Source organism: Crinia signifera, chromosome 6 (assembly GCF_055691185.1).
Source record: "Crinia signifera chromosome 6, ASM5569118v1, whole genome shotgun sequence".
Taxonomy (NCBI): Eukaryota; Metazoa; Chordata; class Amphibia; order Anura; family Myobatrachidae; genus Crinia; species Crinia signifera.
This window is the reverse complement of record NC_139222.1, coordinates 267,071,771-267,089,061: the sequence shown is the minus strand read 5'-3', so window position 1 is coordinate 267,089,061 and position 17,291 is coordinate 267,071,771. Positions and strand designations below refer to the sequence as shown.

The following is a 17,291-nucleotide window of genomic DNA, read 5'->3' as shown; positions in this document are numbered from 1 at the left end:
ACGTCTAGTGGCAATAAACAGAACTGGCATGTACACAGTCCACCTAAACACATACAGGGCACAGTAGGGATCATACACACTGATCCACAACAACCTGCTCAACACACAGGAGTTTCCCTTAGACACAACCAAGCACTTTATTGTTGCACATAAGTCACAATTTACTAGTTTTAAGCAATATTGTGATTTTGTTTAGCGGATAAAAATCATCCATTTGATCTATATGTACTGTAGGTGCATTGGCAAAGACGGCAATAAATGTACAAGCAGCACACACATTATTATATCAGCGGACACTGAAATCGAGATAGATGGTTCTCTGCGGACCGTGACCAGGGACGTACTATCTGTACGGAAGTAATATCGCCAGCAGAGCCTTTTTATAAATTGATTCCACAAATAAACTAGCAGCAGGCTTCCTGAGAAACAAGGTAATTAGCTGCAGTCTGTAAACAGAGGCCACGTGACCAGACCACGGAGGAGAGTCATAAATAACACGTCCTGCAACATTTAAGCAAACCTATTTGCATGCTAAAGATTTGACTTAAAGCAACATAAATCAGGATGATTTATACGAAAAAAGTGCCGTACCCCTTCTGCCTTCCACGGTCATTGGGCCAGATTCTCTAAGCTTCAAAAGTGATGAAATAGAGAGTGATAAACAACCAAAGAATCAGCTCCTGTCTGACATTTTTCAAACACAGTCTGTGACATGGCAGGTAGGAGCTGATTGGCTGGCTGTTTAGCACTCTCCATTTTATCATTTTTGAAGCTTAGAGAATCTGGCCCATAATCTGCACGGGATCTCGGTGCTTCCCAGTTTTGGAACGCATCTTTAAAACTTAAAAAAATATATATTTTTAAAGTTCTGTATAACGTTTCAGAACTACATGCGACATAAGCGTATGGTTTGGGAAACCATTTTGTTCTAGACAAGACTAGGAAAAGGAGGGGAGCTACACACTCGATAATATTAACGTATACGTTATATTAATACTTCAAATATATTCACGGTTTTGGGCACATAATTGTGAATGATATCGGCTCACTTTAGACCAGGGATGGGGAAGATTTGGAACTCTAGCTGTTGTTGAACTAAATATACCAGCATGCCCTGCTGCAGTTTTACTATTTAGCCATGCTAAAACTGTTGCAGGGCATGCTGGGATGTGTAGTTCAAGAACAGCTGGAGGGCCAAGGTTCCCCATCCCTGCTTTAGACACTTCTGAAAACTTATAATAAAGCCCCACAATAATCCTGTATTGTAGAGGAGTGTGTCCTGGCAGACCTAATTCCATTCATCCCAACTTCACAATGATGTCAGGCTAGGAGGCGGAGCTGCACTCTGGCGGCCAGGCTAGGAGGCGGAGCTGTACTCTGGCGGTCAGAGTAGGAGGCGGAATTGCACCGTCATATTTTTAGGCAGCTGAACTGGCCCTTCTGGAATTTGCCAAAGGTGCCAATTGGCCAGTCTGATCCTGGTGGAGGAAATCTCTAGTATATAGTAGAAGCACCAATGGTCTTTACATTGTAAAAACAAACAAACACCAACCAATATTCATTATTTAGCTATTTACTTTGTTCACCCCTGTTTTATTTTTAGAACAGAAGAGTTAAGGGTAAATTTTCAAAAGCTTCTAAAAATGATAAGGGCTCTGTTACCCATAGCAACCAATCAGATTCAGTCTGTCTTTTCTTTATTGCATCCTAGACAAGGATAGAGAGTATCTGATTGGTTGCTATATAACCTCTTCAACCATTCATAAGAGTGTGTAGATACAAATACACCTTACCTAAACCCCAATTGGGACAACTCGTTCTGATGTTCCCCAATTAGACCATTACAGAATATTAAATAACCTTCAGCGTCATCAGATCTACTGTAGATCACATGTTTAAAGTTCCAATATGGACGGCATCACAGTAATGTCATTATGATCACACTCATTTCCACGGCGACGGTCAGATACTCCTTCTTCCACCATTAGCATGGTCATGGCTGCTGGATTCCACGGATCCCCTGTGCTAGTTCCTGAGCTGTGGGGTTCTGGGCTGTGCAGCTGACACACAGGCCTTCTGCGGTCATTGCCTCGGCTGTTGTAGGACCAATCGCAGCAAACTAGAAGAAGGGCAATAAACAGAATAAAGTTGTAAGAAACAGTCACACACATAAGGAGAATGTTACATGATAAACATTACGGGGGGATTTGCCAAAGATAAAGTGGAGGAGTTGGCCATACCGACCAATCAGCCTCTAACTGACATATTACAGACAAAGGGGTGGCATTATGCCAAGCACCATAATGCCCATTACACATTATGCCACACAAACCGTAATGCCCATTACATATTATGCCACACAAACCGTAATGCCCATTACATATTATGCCACACAAAACGTAATGCCATTACACATTATGCCACACACTGGAATTCCTATTGCATATTATGCCACATTCAGTTATGCTGCTTAACACCATTTTATATCCCACACACAAAAATGCCCCTTAGAAATGATGAGGCGGGTGCGGGGGGCGGGCAGCTGACATCACCGGATTTGTGTCCACTTACCTTTATTTGGTTTAGTCGATCATTTGATAGTTCCTGGATTATCTTCAAGCAGAATTTCACTCCCGATGGACTGAAAAAGACGATACTTGCCGGGATCCCTTCCTGGAGGAGAATAAGTTACATGTGAAACTGGTAAGTGGTCATTATCCAGCTCTCCGACATCTGCGTAAGCTGTAATACAACGGGGTGCTGCATAACAGAAGACCCCAGGGATATATACCTGATTGCATCAACTGATAACATTTCCCCTTTCTAGTTATGGCAGATGTGTGATCACACTTCTTTTTCACTATTGTTTCAATCAAAGCTTTGCGTCAGCCCTCCTGTATTGGTTTTAGATCTGTACTAACTTCGCATTATGGTTTTGCCAAAACTGCACTCGTGGGTTTTGGATCTGAATTTTTTTTTTGTTCAAAAGTTGATAACAGCAGCTAAAATAACATAATTTGGGCCCTTTTATTGTTCCTATAGTATTATTAACCTCAATAACATTAATTTTCCAGTCCTTTGTATTCATTCAGACCACCAGCTCATAATACTGTTCACCAACATAGGCCAAAAGCTGGCTTGCAAAATGGAGAGACGGAGCAGCGGCACAAACACACGGCAGTTTATTCATGAACAGTATTTTTATATAGCGCAGCAAAATCCATTACAGTTTACTATTTGAAAACAAAAACCAAAGTGGGTAGTTACAGACAGTCAATATGATAAGGGAGCCCTGTTCGCAAGCTTACAATCTATAGGTAAATAGATATGGATACACAAGGATTGGGGAGATGGTCCACCAGATTGCAATTGGTCAAGCAATGTTGGCCAAGGGACAGGAGCAGAGCCGGATTAAGGAAAAGTGGGGACAGCGGGTGAGTACCACCTGCCAGCAGCGGAGAGGAGGCTGCTGCCTGAATGGAGGGGGAGAGAGGTACTGTACAGCCTCCGGCATTGGACTCAATGAGCTCCTCCCCTGGCAGCATGGAGTCTATGTGAGGTCTTCCCTTCGCGGCTTCTGTTACCTTGCTGCACTGTCGGAGGCTGCTGTGTGGAGCAGCAGTGAGTGGTGCAATGGTGCCGGAGGAGTGCAGCAATGTAGGGGCATTTTCTAAGCAATCTAGTCAATATCCCCGTGTGTAGCGGCCATAAGGGGGATGACTGAGTAGGCAAACATTTAATTAGATAACAGAACCTGGATGTAACTTACTGGAACAGTCCTGGTAGCAATGAGTCCGGTTCATGAATTGTTTCCCATCTAATTTACATGGTCTCCTAACCAACAACCTGCTCTGTGTCAGTGTTTCCCTATTGACTCAGGTGTAATGTAACAGCAGCTGTGTGGTGTATCCTCTCCAATATTTGTGATGACAATTCAGTGTATGTAAATACAAAACAGTTTCCCCAATACAGAACCAGATGACAGTTCCAGAACCTATGACAGAAACAGCAAGAATAGATTGGAAAATTCAATCTACCAGGAAAGAATAAGATATCTTAATATGTACACTTTGGAGCAGAGAAGAGAAAGGGTGGACATGACAGAAACTTTAAATTATGGCAAGGGTCCTACCAAGGTCCAGGAGGGAGACATTATTTACATGAAGAGAAGTATTAGAACATGAGGACATGCACTGACACAGAGGCATACTTGCCTACTTTTGAAAACTAGTTTCAGGGAGATTATAGTTGGTATCAGAATTTTGCACAGCGCCCCATTGAGGGGGGCGTGTCATGCTCCACTTAAAGGGCGTGTCTAGTTCCATATATGGAGAGATTGTGAAAAGAGATTGTGAACGTGGCACCTAGAAGCGTGGCTGTGTACTGCTACATCTGAGAGGAATCTTGTAAAATGACTTATATACAAATGTAGATGAGCCCCAAAGCAGTTAGTAAGAGATACTATACTTGGTAAAGTGCTGGGAAATGGTGCTGATGATTCAATGTAAATGTATCTGTCTCTCATTCCTTTTTTCCAAAAAAAAAGTAACAGTGGAATGTGGGCTAGGTGACATGAGGGAGATTGCTAGACTAATGAGGGAGAGAGGGAGATTGCTGCTATTTCAGGGAGTCTCCTGCAGAATGCAGAAGGGGAGGTAACTGTGCACTGAGGGAAGGGAGGTTCAGGGGGAATCTGATGAAAAATGGTGTCACAGAAAGTGTAGTGGACAAGTGGAACATCCTCCCATCAGAGGTGATAGAGACTAAGGGGTATATTAAATTGATGTCGAAACTGCCATCTTGCCGAAAAGACAGCAGTTTTTTACATGAATATATCGGAAGGGGTTCCGATCTATTCAATGCTAGCTGTTTTTTTCCCGGCAGGTCGAAAAGTTCCGATTGACAGAATAGCCGCTAATCCACCTGCACTCTTAACCCGGCCTCATCCCGCCTCCCACTGCCTCCCGGGCAATCGTGCCGCCTCCCGCTGCTGCGATCACCAGGTCCCCGCACCAGCCAGGTGAGCATCAATCAGCAGCCAGATCTGACATCCGGACTTAGCCGCTGTATTGACTAATGGATGTTGGATCCATTCCGTCAAAAGAATTTCAGAATGGATCCGGCATCCACTGAATATTTACCTAAGACAGTAGAACAGTTTAATGCATAAGACAGACATAAGGATGTCCTTAGAGAAAAAAATGGATCAAATAGGGTTAAAGGTGACATTATGGTTAAAGAAATGGGTCAGACTAGATGGGCCGAATGGTTCTTATCTGCCGTCACTTTCTATGTTTCTATGTATCAATCTACGGCGATTAGGCAGATTTGCCATTACTATGGTAACACAACAATATTGCCGGTGGTTCAGGCCTTGGATGGTCAGGTTTACCTTACCACTTTGCCTGATCAATTATCAGGTGTGGTACAGGGATCCGACAGTCGGGATCCCTACAGTCATTAGCCCGACGTCGGGATCCCGACTGGCCGGACCCAGACAGCATGGGGAGCGCAACTAAGCCCCTTGCGGGCAGGTGGCTCACTACGCGAGCCACCTATTCTATTCTCCCTCTATGGGGGTCATGGACCCCCACAAGGGAAAATAGCCGACGGACGTCTGGACCCCGTCCGGCACCCCATTTATCAGGGGATACAGGCCTGGGTGACACAACTAGACATTTCTCATAAATCAAATACGGTGGAACACTAATAAAAAAAAAAATCTAATAAGAACAGTAAAATAAATAGTAAATATTTATATATATTTCAAAGCTATTAACTATTGGGAGGAGGGCTGGTTTATTTTATTAATTGAGCATTTATTGGGATCCTGGTGTAAGAAATGAGGCCAAAAAAAGCGCCTGTATGGCAACCAGCCTAATTGTATCCCCCTAGTCCACCACCGTCATTCTGAATCAGTGATTCAGACCTTGACACTCCAGCTATTGTTGAACTACACATCCCAGCATGCCCTGCATTAGATTTAGGCCAAATAGTAAACCTGTAGCAGTTTTGCTTCAGTTTTACAATTTGGCCATTCGAAATCTGTTGCAGGGCATGCTGGGATGTGTAGTTCAACAACAGCTGGAGTGTCAAGGTTAGCCATCACTGTTCTAAACGGTCTGACACTTGCAGAGCAGATTCACAGGCATTGCAGGGAAATGTATTTCATCAGAAAGAAAAATATTACAAAATATATTTAAAAAAAATGTTTTCAAAAACATTATGCCGTGTTTTAGGTTATGAGTCCCAGAGCAACGGCTATAGACCCATCACATAAAATGTTTATGGCATTCAGCAACTGTTCCCGTAGTCATTACAGAAGATAAAACAAGTGTCACCGCACAGCAACACCAGCGGCGGCAAAAGAGTGGTTCGGAGACTGCGAGGATGAACAAACACAGCCGCAAACGCCGGCTTTGTGGGAAGTAAAACGTGAACATTTATTAGGATTTGTAATGGCGCGCAGTTAATATTAATACCTTTGTGAAATAATCTGTCAGGCGCGATCGTATATCGGGATGCTGGGCCGTTTGATAAACAGTTACGGTCTCCAGAGGTACATCTGTAATTAGAATATAAAAATGTATTTCTATAAAACAGGCAGCCTCATAACACTGGCATATTACAAAGACATACACCTGCAATTTCGCACTGGAGAAAATGAGCACTTAAATTGTACGCCACAATCCGCTTTCCTTATGGAAATCTCGATAATACAATAAAGTGTCTGCTGCATGGAGGACACACTTCACAATTCTCATCAAAAAGTGAGAAACCTCCGATGATTGCTCCCATTTAAAAAAAAGGCTTATTAACGGCAGCCTCGGATGCGGGCCGCATTATAGCGTGTGCTACAGAATTACCCCGTGTTCCGAGGATCTCAGATCCCCGTGTTCCGCAGGGATTTCTCTGTCGCACCATTCAATTTTCATGCGTGCGGCAAGGCCCGGCCCCGGGTGCAACGGGACCCCCTGGTGGACTTGATCCTTATTATCTTCTGAAAAAGTCGCACATAATTTAAATTCTAAAGTTGATTTGAAAGCAACTCGCATCGTCGGGGTGTTTGTTTATTTTCCAACTAATCAAAAGGCTTCAAAACCTAAAATAAAACCTAGAACACACACACACACACACACACACACACACAGGCCCTTATTCAGATCTGGTTGCAGTACAAATGTGTTCTCTAAATGGGCGAAAACCATGTGCACTGCAGGTGGGGCAGATGTAACGTGTATAGAGAGAGTTAAGGTGCCCACACACACTAGAAAGATCTCCGATCTTAAGATCTGTGCATAAATTAGCCTTGAAATCTATTGTCCTTCCTGGATAAAAGATTTCAGGCAACCGCACATCTTTACCAAAGATTTCTCTTTACCAAAGGTCCCATGTGCGTTCCTGTGAATCTTTTGTTAAATCTTCTGATCTTTCATGCAGCATGGATTAGTCTAGGTCAACATAGGTTAAGTCGACAGGGTCATTAGGTCGACATGGGTTAAGTCAAAAGGTCGACAGGGGGGTTTTCACTGTTTTTTGACCCTAGTGGATGGTAGGGCATGAAATACCGCCTGTCGGCACATGTCGGCTCAGAAGACAGTGAAAACCCCCATGTCGACCTTTTGACTTTCGACCTAATGACCATGTCGACCTAACCCATGTCGAGCTAGACTCATGTCGCCCTAAATGCATGTCGACCTAACAACTTGTTGGTGACCAAATGACCGTATCCCCATTGGGTAACCTGTTGTGGATTGTGGCAGCCTGTAAGCCAGTATTACTAGGGGGCTTTTTTTGTATTTTATTTAAATTTATTTAAATCAATAATGTTGATATTAAACGGTTACAGTTACACATTATAGGGGTGATTCAGCTTGGCTTGGGAAACAGTGAAATTCGGCACACTGAAACACCGTCCACCGGTGAGCAAACGCCCACCCCCAGCCCCGTTCAACAGTGCAAATGGATGTGGATGCCGACACATCCATTCCCATGCGGGCAAAAAATCATTTCTTGGTCGCCGACCATCGAATCATTTTTTGCCCGCTCTCCGATAACAATCTGAACTGACTTTTAACCCCCCCCCCCCCCGGAGATGGCCTGTTCCTGTGACGTTAGGTGCACACCCCGTACAGACTTCGACACGCCTCCGTGGCATGGGGACACACAGTATTATTCTGGGCACACCCATCATATATGTGGGCATGTTTAGGAAATGCTGGATGTCCCCATGTGCCAGCCCCCTGTCAACCCCCCCCCCCCCCTCTGTACGACAGTCGATGAAGGTGTTTGTACTGTGGATCTGCACATGCGTATATTCGTCTACATACATGTGCAGAGTCACACCATCGGGAGCGAAAAGGGGCGGGAGCAGGGGCGGAGTCACGCGAGGGGCTACTTGTTTGGTGGCGTGGCCAGAGCAATAGCGCCATTTTAACTACGCCCCACCATGCAATGCCATTTTTTTCAGGCATTGCACTGCGGTAGGTTGGGACTAAAATGACGCGATTTGCCGGCTGGGGGACCTGATTTCCGGGACCCTCCTGGCCATTCCGGAAGGGTAGGCAACCCTGAGCCTGATGCATTTTTAAAATGTTGAATGCTGCTGGTCCTCTCTGATCCTACTCAGCAGCGAGTGACAGGCATAACTCTCCCCCACCGCCACCGAAGGACATTGGTGCCCGTGGGTGGCACAGTCCCAAAAATAACAGTACTGTCCCCAAAAAAATTGGGACAGTTGGGAGGGATGAACAAAACACTAATCTTATTGTGTTGTAGAGACTCCAGTACACTAGCATTACTTTGACTCTCCAGTCTAACATCACGCACCTTTCTCCTGCAGTCTCTTCGGAAGGACCTCCCTCTTCAGAGCACCACATGGGAACAGGATTGGACCGGAATAAGACACTTGCTCTGAAAAAGAGAATGTGGACCATGCAATACACAGTAACCATAACATACCTCCCAACCATCTCGATTTTTCGGGGGACAGTCACATTTTTATGGGACTGTCTCAAGTCCCACCCAGGGCTGACAGTGTCATGCAGTTGTGTAGATACTGTGGAGATATGTATGTTACCATGCACGGTTAGAGCTGGTAAACTGCACTGGAGCTCTGAGGTTTTCGGAGTGGCATGGCCGAGGGGGGCCGGGGTGCCCTGTGGGTCACACTACTGTCTGATGGCTTCTCCAACTCCCTTACGGGTTAGGTTCTCCAGACAGTGCACTCAAATAATACATTATTATATTATCAGTGGTTTCGTTGATTGGTGGAACAGGGCCATGGACTGGTGACATAAGTCCATACCGCTGCATTCCCTCCCTATTGGGCCGTTCGTTCTCCCCAGTCCGACACTGGGTGCAATGGAAGCTTTCCTACCGACTTAAAGAATAGGTCCAAAATTGCATCTTGCCTGTCGAAACTTATGAAATATTTAATTGCTCTCATTTACTAGTCCGATTTAGGCCGATTTGACCCGAGTCCGACGGATCGGCCCAAATCAGATGTGTTTGACATCCGATTCAATCCAATGCACGGTCCCTTGCGCATCAGATGGGATCTGCAAACAGGTCCGACCTCCGACTTGGACCCCCTGCCAGAGGCGGCGGGGAATCAGGTCGCATGTGATACATTGCATGTGAAAGGACCGCATGTGATCCTGTTACCGGAGAGGCCGGGGCAGCACAAAGGGGGTTGGAAGGCCATACAATGCTGAGATACATTGCAGTAGTTTATGGCCATTTTAATAGTATGCAATGAGATGTAATGCGCTCAGAGCTGGATTAAGGGGGGGCACTGGGGGTCAGTACCCCCAGGGAACCCGACCGCAGATCAGATATATATTTCCAATGTGCAGCACTGCACACCCACTGACAGCCACATAGGAACTGCAGAGCTTTACTGGTAGGGATGGCCATCGGTGCCTTTGCCATCAATGGCAAAAGTACAACTGGCCATCGATAGTGTAAAACGATGCAATGGGTGAGCATCGATAGTTTTACATAGTTTTAGAGGGAGATTAGGGAGGTTAACCTGTGGATCAAAGATTGGTGCAGGAGGGAGGGATTTGAGTTCCTAGAAAACTGGGCAGACTTCTCGGTCAGGCGCCATCTCTTTTGCCGTGACGTGCACCTGAACGAGGAGGGGGCAGGGGTGCTCGGGGGTAGAATGGTGGGAAGGCTTGAGGAGATTTTAAACTAGGTGTTACGATGCCCTGGCCTGGGCACCTGGGACGGTACGGGTTCCAGACGGTGAGATAATAAGGCGTGAGCCCATAGCCGGGACCGCCGGTTAGGACGGCCACAGCGGGTCCTACACTCTCTCTGTTGAGTCCCCGAGGCAAATGGCAAACCCCTGCGGAGCTAGGCTTCACCTGTGGCCGCCGTGTTCGAAGGAGCGAGTTAAGCCCGCTCCGACCCCGATGCAGCCAGGTATTATGTGGTGACAAGGGGTAAGCGATCGCCACGGGGAATACTCAAGAGGATAAGCTGACTAACGGAGCTAACTGGAAACTGGCCCCTAACTGCCGGCACCAGGCCAAGACGGGAAGTGCGACCTAGTCGCAGACACCAGTGGATAGAAGGGAGTCCCCAAGAAAACTCCAAAGGGACCGTGACTCCCAAAGCAGGGATCTGGAAGAACGGTGACACTCCTGCCTAAACAGAACACTAATGACAGACGGGGGCCAGGGAGCAATTACAAAAAGACGGGGACAAAAATGCAAAGAAGATAACCAAGGATAATCCCACGGAGGGGCTTAGCCACGGAGGGCCAGAGAACCAAAGAAAGAAAAGACCAGAGCTCCACTGGAGCACTTACGTGACCCACGGAAGATGGAGACAGTGGGTCCGCTGCAGGCTCACAGGCTGAGGATGAAATACAGCAGAGGAGTCCGGTGAAGTGCTGGAATCAAGGGATCCACAGGCAGACACAAGCTGAAAGGCTTGGGAGACCAGGCAGGCTGCAAAGGAGATCCGCAGCCAGGAAAACTGGGACCAAGGACCCAGGGGACCGGAGAGTAGAAGCTACAAAGCCCTGGAGCTAAAAACTATAACCGGCGTCTGTGCCAAGCAGACGCCGGCTATTTATTCAAATCTCGCGCCGCCTGACTGACGTCAGGTGCGCGCGTACCTGGCCGCCGGGCGGAAGCTCGGGGACGTTGCCTAGCAATGCCCCGACGCTTAGCCTCAGAGTGAGGCTTGGGACGCTGCCCGGCAACGTCCCCCGCCGCGTCAGATGACGCTGCGTCCACAGCGTCAGATGACGCTGCACTCGCCGTCCGTCCGGGTGCAGGGATACCCGGGTGGCGTGCAACACTAGGAGGGTGGGGCGGAGGGTATAGTTAGAAACCTTAAACCCATAAATGAGTGTAGAATAAAGGGCATAGACAGCTACATTGTGGAGGAAGTAAGGGGAAGGGAGGAAAAGGGGAACAAGGTACACGAAAGGTGTATGAGAGACACACAGCCAAGTACAAATATTGTCCATGATACTGATTTATCATTTCAGGAACCTTCTGCAACTGTAACAGGTAACATGACAAGGGCAAAGGAAAGATGAGATCTGAAATTCCTTTATCTAAATGCTAGGAGTTTAACTGGTAAAATGGGGGAACTAGAGACCCTAGTTTTGGTGGAAGATTTTGATCTCATAGGTATCACTGAAACTTGGTGGGATAAATCACCCAACATAAATACGGAGGAGGAAAAAGACCTCTTGCTACAGGTGGGAAAAGAGGACAGCTTAGGAGACATTATTATTATGGGCGACTTTAACTACCCAGAAATAAATTTGAAGTATAGGTCAACTAGTACCGCTAAGGGAAATGTTTTATTGGATGCCCTAAATGACCACTATTTGTATCAATTTATTGAAAGTCCAACCAGAAATAACAATATCCTGGATCTCTTGATAAGCAACAACGGGGACATTGTTACTAATATAACCATAAGGGAGACATTGGGGAACAGTGATCACAATATGATCACATTTTATTTAGATTTTAACAAAGATAATTATATTGGAGCAACTAGGTCCTTAAATGTCAGACTAATTTAATTAGCTTCTATGAGGAAGTCAGTAGGGGGCTGGACTTAGGGTAATCTGTTGATGAAATACTGCTTGATTTCGCTAAAGCTTTTGACGCAGTGCCTCATAAAAGGTTATTAATTAAACTAGGTAATTTAGGGTTAGAAGATAAAATTAATAATTAGATTAAAAACTGGTTGCACAATTGGGGACAGAGAGTGGTGGTAAATGGCATACATTCCAGCTGGGGTAAGGTCCAAAGTGGAGTCCCGCAAGGTTCAATACTGGGACCCACCTTGTTTAATATATCCAATAATGATATTGGAAGTGACATAGTGAGTAAAAATGCAATATGATGACATGAAATGGAGTAAGGAAATTAACTCAGGAGAGGATGTGGAAACACTACAAAGCGACTTAAATAAACTGAAAACGTGGGCGGAAAGGTGGAAAATGCAGTTTAACGTTGAAAAATAACGTTGAAAAGTAATTCATTATGAGAACAAAAATTAACAAGCTACTTATAGGCTAAATGGAGTTAATATAGGAAATTCTGCTGTAGAGAAGGACTTAGGGGTCATCATAGATGAAAAAACAGTGCACACTGCTCAAGTGCAGCAACAAAAGCAAACCGGACACTGGCATGCATTAAAAGGGGCATGGATTCAAGGGATGCCAATGTGATAGTGCCTCTTTACAAGGCATTGGTGACACCACACTTGGAATATTGTGTTCAGTTCTGGGCACCGCACCTTAAAAAGGACATAAATGAATTAGAACAGGTGAAGAGAAGGGCGACTAAGCTAGTAAAAGTTCTTGAATCACTAGAATACAAAGATAGGTTAACCAGGCTGAATCTGTTTTCACTGGAGAAACGGAGGTTGAGATGTGATATGATTAGTATGTTCAAATACAGTATTGGGAATCATATAGAACTGGGAGAGGATTTGTTCAGTAACAGCCCTATACTTAGGACACGCGGGCATGTACTGAGGCTCGAGGAAAAGAAATTTCCATACTGAATTATGAAGAGGATTCTTCACCATTAGAGCAGTAACATTCTGGAACTTATTGCCGGTGGGGGTGGTTACAGCAACTACTGTTAATGTATTTAAATCAGAACTGGGTGCATTTTTGGCCACTAAGGGAATCTTCTAGATGTGACTTACTCACGTCAGTAGTTACAAGTTAGATAGGTTGAATTTGATGGACTAACGTCTTTTTTCAGCCTTAATTACTATGTTACTATGTGACTATGTATATTATGTTTGAGTGATTGGCCTGTGGGCCAATCAAAACACATGGGTGGGCTTCGCGGGTGTCGGGGGCGGAGCTATGCTCCGTGTCCCGATACTGGAAAAAAAATTGTTTTTGCTGTGCCATCGATGTAGGGAAACCATCTGGTTTTCCCCCACCAATGGCAAAAATATTCAACATCGACCATAAACCATCGATGATTTTGAATAATCGATGGTTGATGGCCATCCCTATTACTGGGATGCAGAGAGATGGCTAAAATGTCCAATTGTAGGAGCTTCTGCAGCTTGCGGGAGGTGGGATGCTTGTGCTGCATGCAGGAGTCACAATGTGCTGTGGAAGGTGGAGGGGAATGTGCAGGACAGATGTGTGTGTGTGTGTGATTCTACTTAACTAGCACTGATTATTCAGTTGGCCGATTGTTGTTCAAACATAGGCGTTTCATTTGCGGTTACACAAGGGGCGAATGGGACTGCTTTCGATCTGGCAGATTGGAACAGAAAACCAGACAAATCTATTTCTGCTTTCAATCCCTATGCCGCGGGTTGCGCATCGGGATCGAATCTGCATCGGATGCAGCTAACGCTGTTCGATTCAGTGTCATCTTCAATTCGATTTGGACTATATATTACTACACAGCATAAGACTGGACCAACTTCTTTTTCAACTGTCAATACTCAGTTCAAACCCTTACTCTGGTAATTAATATCTATCTATCTTTTCCTCTCCGTGGATGTGTGGACAAATATGAACATTTTATTGTGATTCTCATGTTTTTATATATTCTATATTCTAATGTATTACCGTACTTCACTATATACTGTAAATTCTGTTTTATTTTTTTCCATGGTGTAACCGCAAATGAGACACCTACGTTGGAGACAACAATCAGACAATAATTAGCGCTAGTTAAGTAGAATCCCATTTTTGTTTTTCTTTATGTTATAGTGACAAGATAAGGAACCCTTTTGATTGTGTTTCACACACCCAAACATATTTAATTTTATACCTTAGTGCTCCCCCCCCTTTTTTTTTAGTACCCCGGGCCACCCATAGCCTTAATCTAGCTCTGGTGGTGCTGAACTGGCGATCGCCAGCGACACACTACCTGACAGTCCCCTGTGCACTTCTAAGTTTCAAAGATCAGCTTGAAATGTGTATTATGCTGCTGATCTCTCAGTGTGTCCCCGGTTCTGTCTGCCAGCAGACATTATTATATTCACAGGCTTCAGGTTTCCTGACGCTGCAACAAGTGACAAGGGGAAAACGCCAGTTAGAAAAATCAATTCCTGGGTGAGACGTACACAGGAACCATTCATCTCACTCTTTTGACAATATATAATGTGCAAGTAGAATTTCTTTGAACGCCACAGTTTCAGATCTTTGATTTCATTTTGAAGACAGACCAAACAAATCGATATCAGTTTCCCGGGAAGAGAGCTGGAAGTCGCAGGACTTCCTCGTAGTGTTAAATGTAACAGGATCTGCTGGCAAATTAAATCACTCATTTCAATCGGCACCAACAGGAGGACAAGATTAATACTGGAAGTCAAAACAAGGAAAACTTTTATATAGATGATATGTCAATAAAAGGTAACGCAATAAAATAACAATATATTAAGTCCTCCCCCTTTAGATGCCCATTTATTTAATGTTGATAAAAAGTTGCTAGAAAATCTTGCCAGCCACATGCATTTGCGCTTTGGTGTCCTCTGGTGGCATGGGTGAATGTTAACCCTCTCAGGTCCAACGTCTAGTCAGGCTCAACAGCCCTAGCGCAGATCCACCCGCAGATGAGCAGTGCGGTGGACGGCTTTTTATAGCATCCTGCTATGGAAAGCTGGCCACCCCTGGCAAAATTGTTTGGACAGGCAAAAATTGCTCAGTGTGTATGCACAGTTTAGTATGACATACAATGTGTGTTATTGATCTGTACTTTGCATATCACCACAGTCAGGGCTGCCACTAGGAATTTTCGGGCCCAGGACTGATTTCCAGTCTGGGCCCCCCCCCATCTCCCTTCACTTACCGCCTGACTCCTCATCCCCTGCAAGTCCCGAAGCACACTCTTCTTCAATGCAGGACGCTGGCGGCCAATTAAAATGCAGCACCGGCTGGTGAGACAATCAGAGCTCATGTACCGGGCAGCCGCTCTGATTGGCTAATGGTACACTAGCTCTGACTGGCTCAAAGCCAGTTCAGCATTTTAACTGGCTGCCGGCGTCCTGCACTGAAGAAGCCTGTGATTCGTTCAGTGCACAGCGCGCAGCGCAGGCAGCACAGAGGAAGCTGTCGGGGGGTTGCGGTGGGAAAAATTAGCTGCCTGGGCCCTACTAGAGGCTGGGTTTCGGGACAGCTGTACCCACAGCACCCCCCTGTCGGTGGCCCTGACCACAGTCGCAGGAGCAGCTCATCTCTCCCCAGCAATGAGTGCAGAGAGACAGTAAGCCCTGAATCTCAGCACTAGAATGCATTAAGTCTTCTCTGATCATATTCTGGGATGGGGGGGGGGTTCCCAGATTTGACTGAACTACAACTCCCAGCATGCTCTGAATAAGTAGATGTTGAAGCGGAGAGGATGGAGCAAGGGCACTGCTGTAACTGACAGATTCTCTGCTCACCACTTTCTATGTACAAGGTAGAGAACAATGTTATTACTGGAACATAATGGATGCAGCATAAGCACGTACTTGAGCAAATGAGGTCAGCCAGCTTGTCTGCGCTACCAGATGCTTCACCTTCAGAGCACAGTCCAAGGCCATCAACTGCAAAACACAACAACCGCTACATGTAATGTCAGCCAATAGCAAGAGCAGCAGAAACAGTTTACTGCGCTGATTTTAAAAAGGGGGAACGGAATTACCATATGTACAGAAATCACCGTTCTATGGCATAACACAGACAAGCAAAAGGCAGGCAATGAATTATTTGCATAACTGTATTTCTAAATTGTATTCGGAACCCATATGTTAAACCAGAGGTTCCCAACCTGGGGTACTTGTATCCCAGGGGGTACTCTGCAGACCTGTTGGGGTCACTTGAAAATATTATTGGTAATGGCAGAAGAAGTAGTCTCCAGATGCCATGGAGATGAACCGCGTTGCGTCACTTCCGGTTCGGTCCGCAGCGTCGCCAGTGTCTCGTGATTTTACCCGACCGGCAGTACACTGGGTGCTACCTGCGCTGCCCTCAGACATGTGCGTTCATCTGGCCCACACTGACACGGGTGGAGGAATCAGCTGCAATAATCCCACAGGTGTTAGCGGGAACCCCAGAGACAGTACGCAGCCAGCGGCCAGACACAGAGGGACCAATTTCTGACCGTATACTGCTCCTCCACTACTCCTTAATATAAGGACATGAATACCCCTCACTTCCACTATACTTACTTCTAAGTACTGTGGATATTCAAATTGAGGGTACTCATAAATGAGAAGCCTAATCAAGGGGTAGGGGAGAGAAAATAAGTTGGGAACCGCTGTCTTAAACAATGGGATCTGCTTGAAACTCATCATGAAAGGATTGTTTCACATTTGTGTGGAAGATAAACTTCACTTTTAATAAAGGTCCTTCATAGATCTGCAATAACTATACCAATAGATAGGGAGATGAATGAAGATGAATGACACACAGGTTGTGAGTCCAATGCACATCTGGTCTCGTTTATTTGCCTAGAGATTTATAACCCAAAAGATACATGCATATACAGTTTCCATACGTCATATTTAGATAAGCAATACATGAGAAAGAATGAATCTTTATTTCACCCGTCCTGCCCCCCCTCCCACCCCCTCCTCTTTTGGTCTTTCGGTACCAAGACATTCCTATGTTCTGAGAGTTGCTTCATGTTATCTCCTTCATACAGTTGGGGTGCCAGTCTATAACTTTACTGGTTCAAGACAAAGAATACAGAGTGTCAGCCTTTTTTATAATTCTAAAGGGTACTTGTGTAAAAGCACGGCGCCCGTTACGTAGTTAGTGTAGCGTCCCTGTCAGAATCAGCGTA

The 17,291-nt window shown here is 45.4% G+C and overlaps 1 protein-coding gene across 2 annotated transcripts in view; it reads right to left on the bottom strand.

The window, feature by feature from the left end:
• Positions 1-773: 773 nt before the first annotated feature.
• UROS (uroporphyrinogen III synthase) overlaps positions 774-17,291 on the bottom strand; it is a 64,672-nt gene continuing 48,154 nt past the window's right edge. For both annotated transcript variants that reach the window (XM_083149532.1, XM_083149531.1), the window contains 5 exons: positions 15,976-16,050; positions 8,830-8,913; positions 6,483-6,565; positions 2,572-2,673; positions 774-2,119 (listed from right to left, as the gene is read on the bottom strand). In XM_083149532.1, the coding sequence (XP_083005658.1) occupies positions 1,994-2,119; positions 2,572-2,673; positions 6,483-6,565; positions 8,830-8,913; positions 15,976-16,050 (470 nt within the window). In that variant the 3' untranslated portion in view covers positions 774-1,993. The remainder of the gene's footprint in view (positions 2,120-2,571; positions 2,674-6,482; positions 6,566-8,829; positions 8,914-15,975; positions 16,051-17,291) is intronic.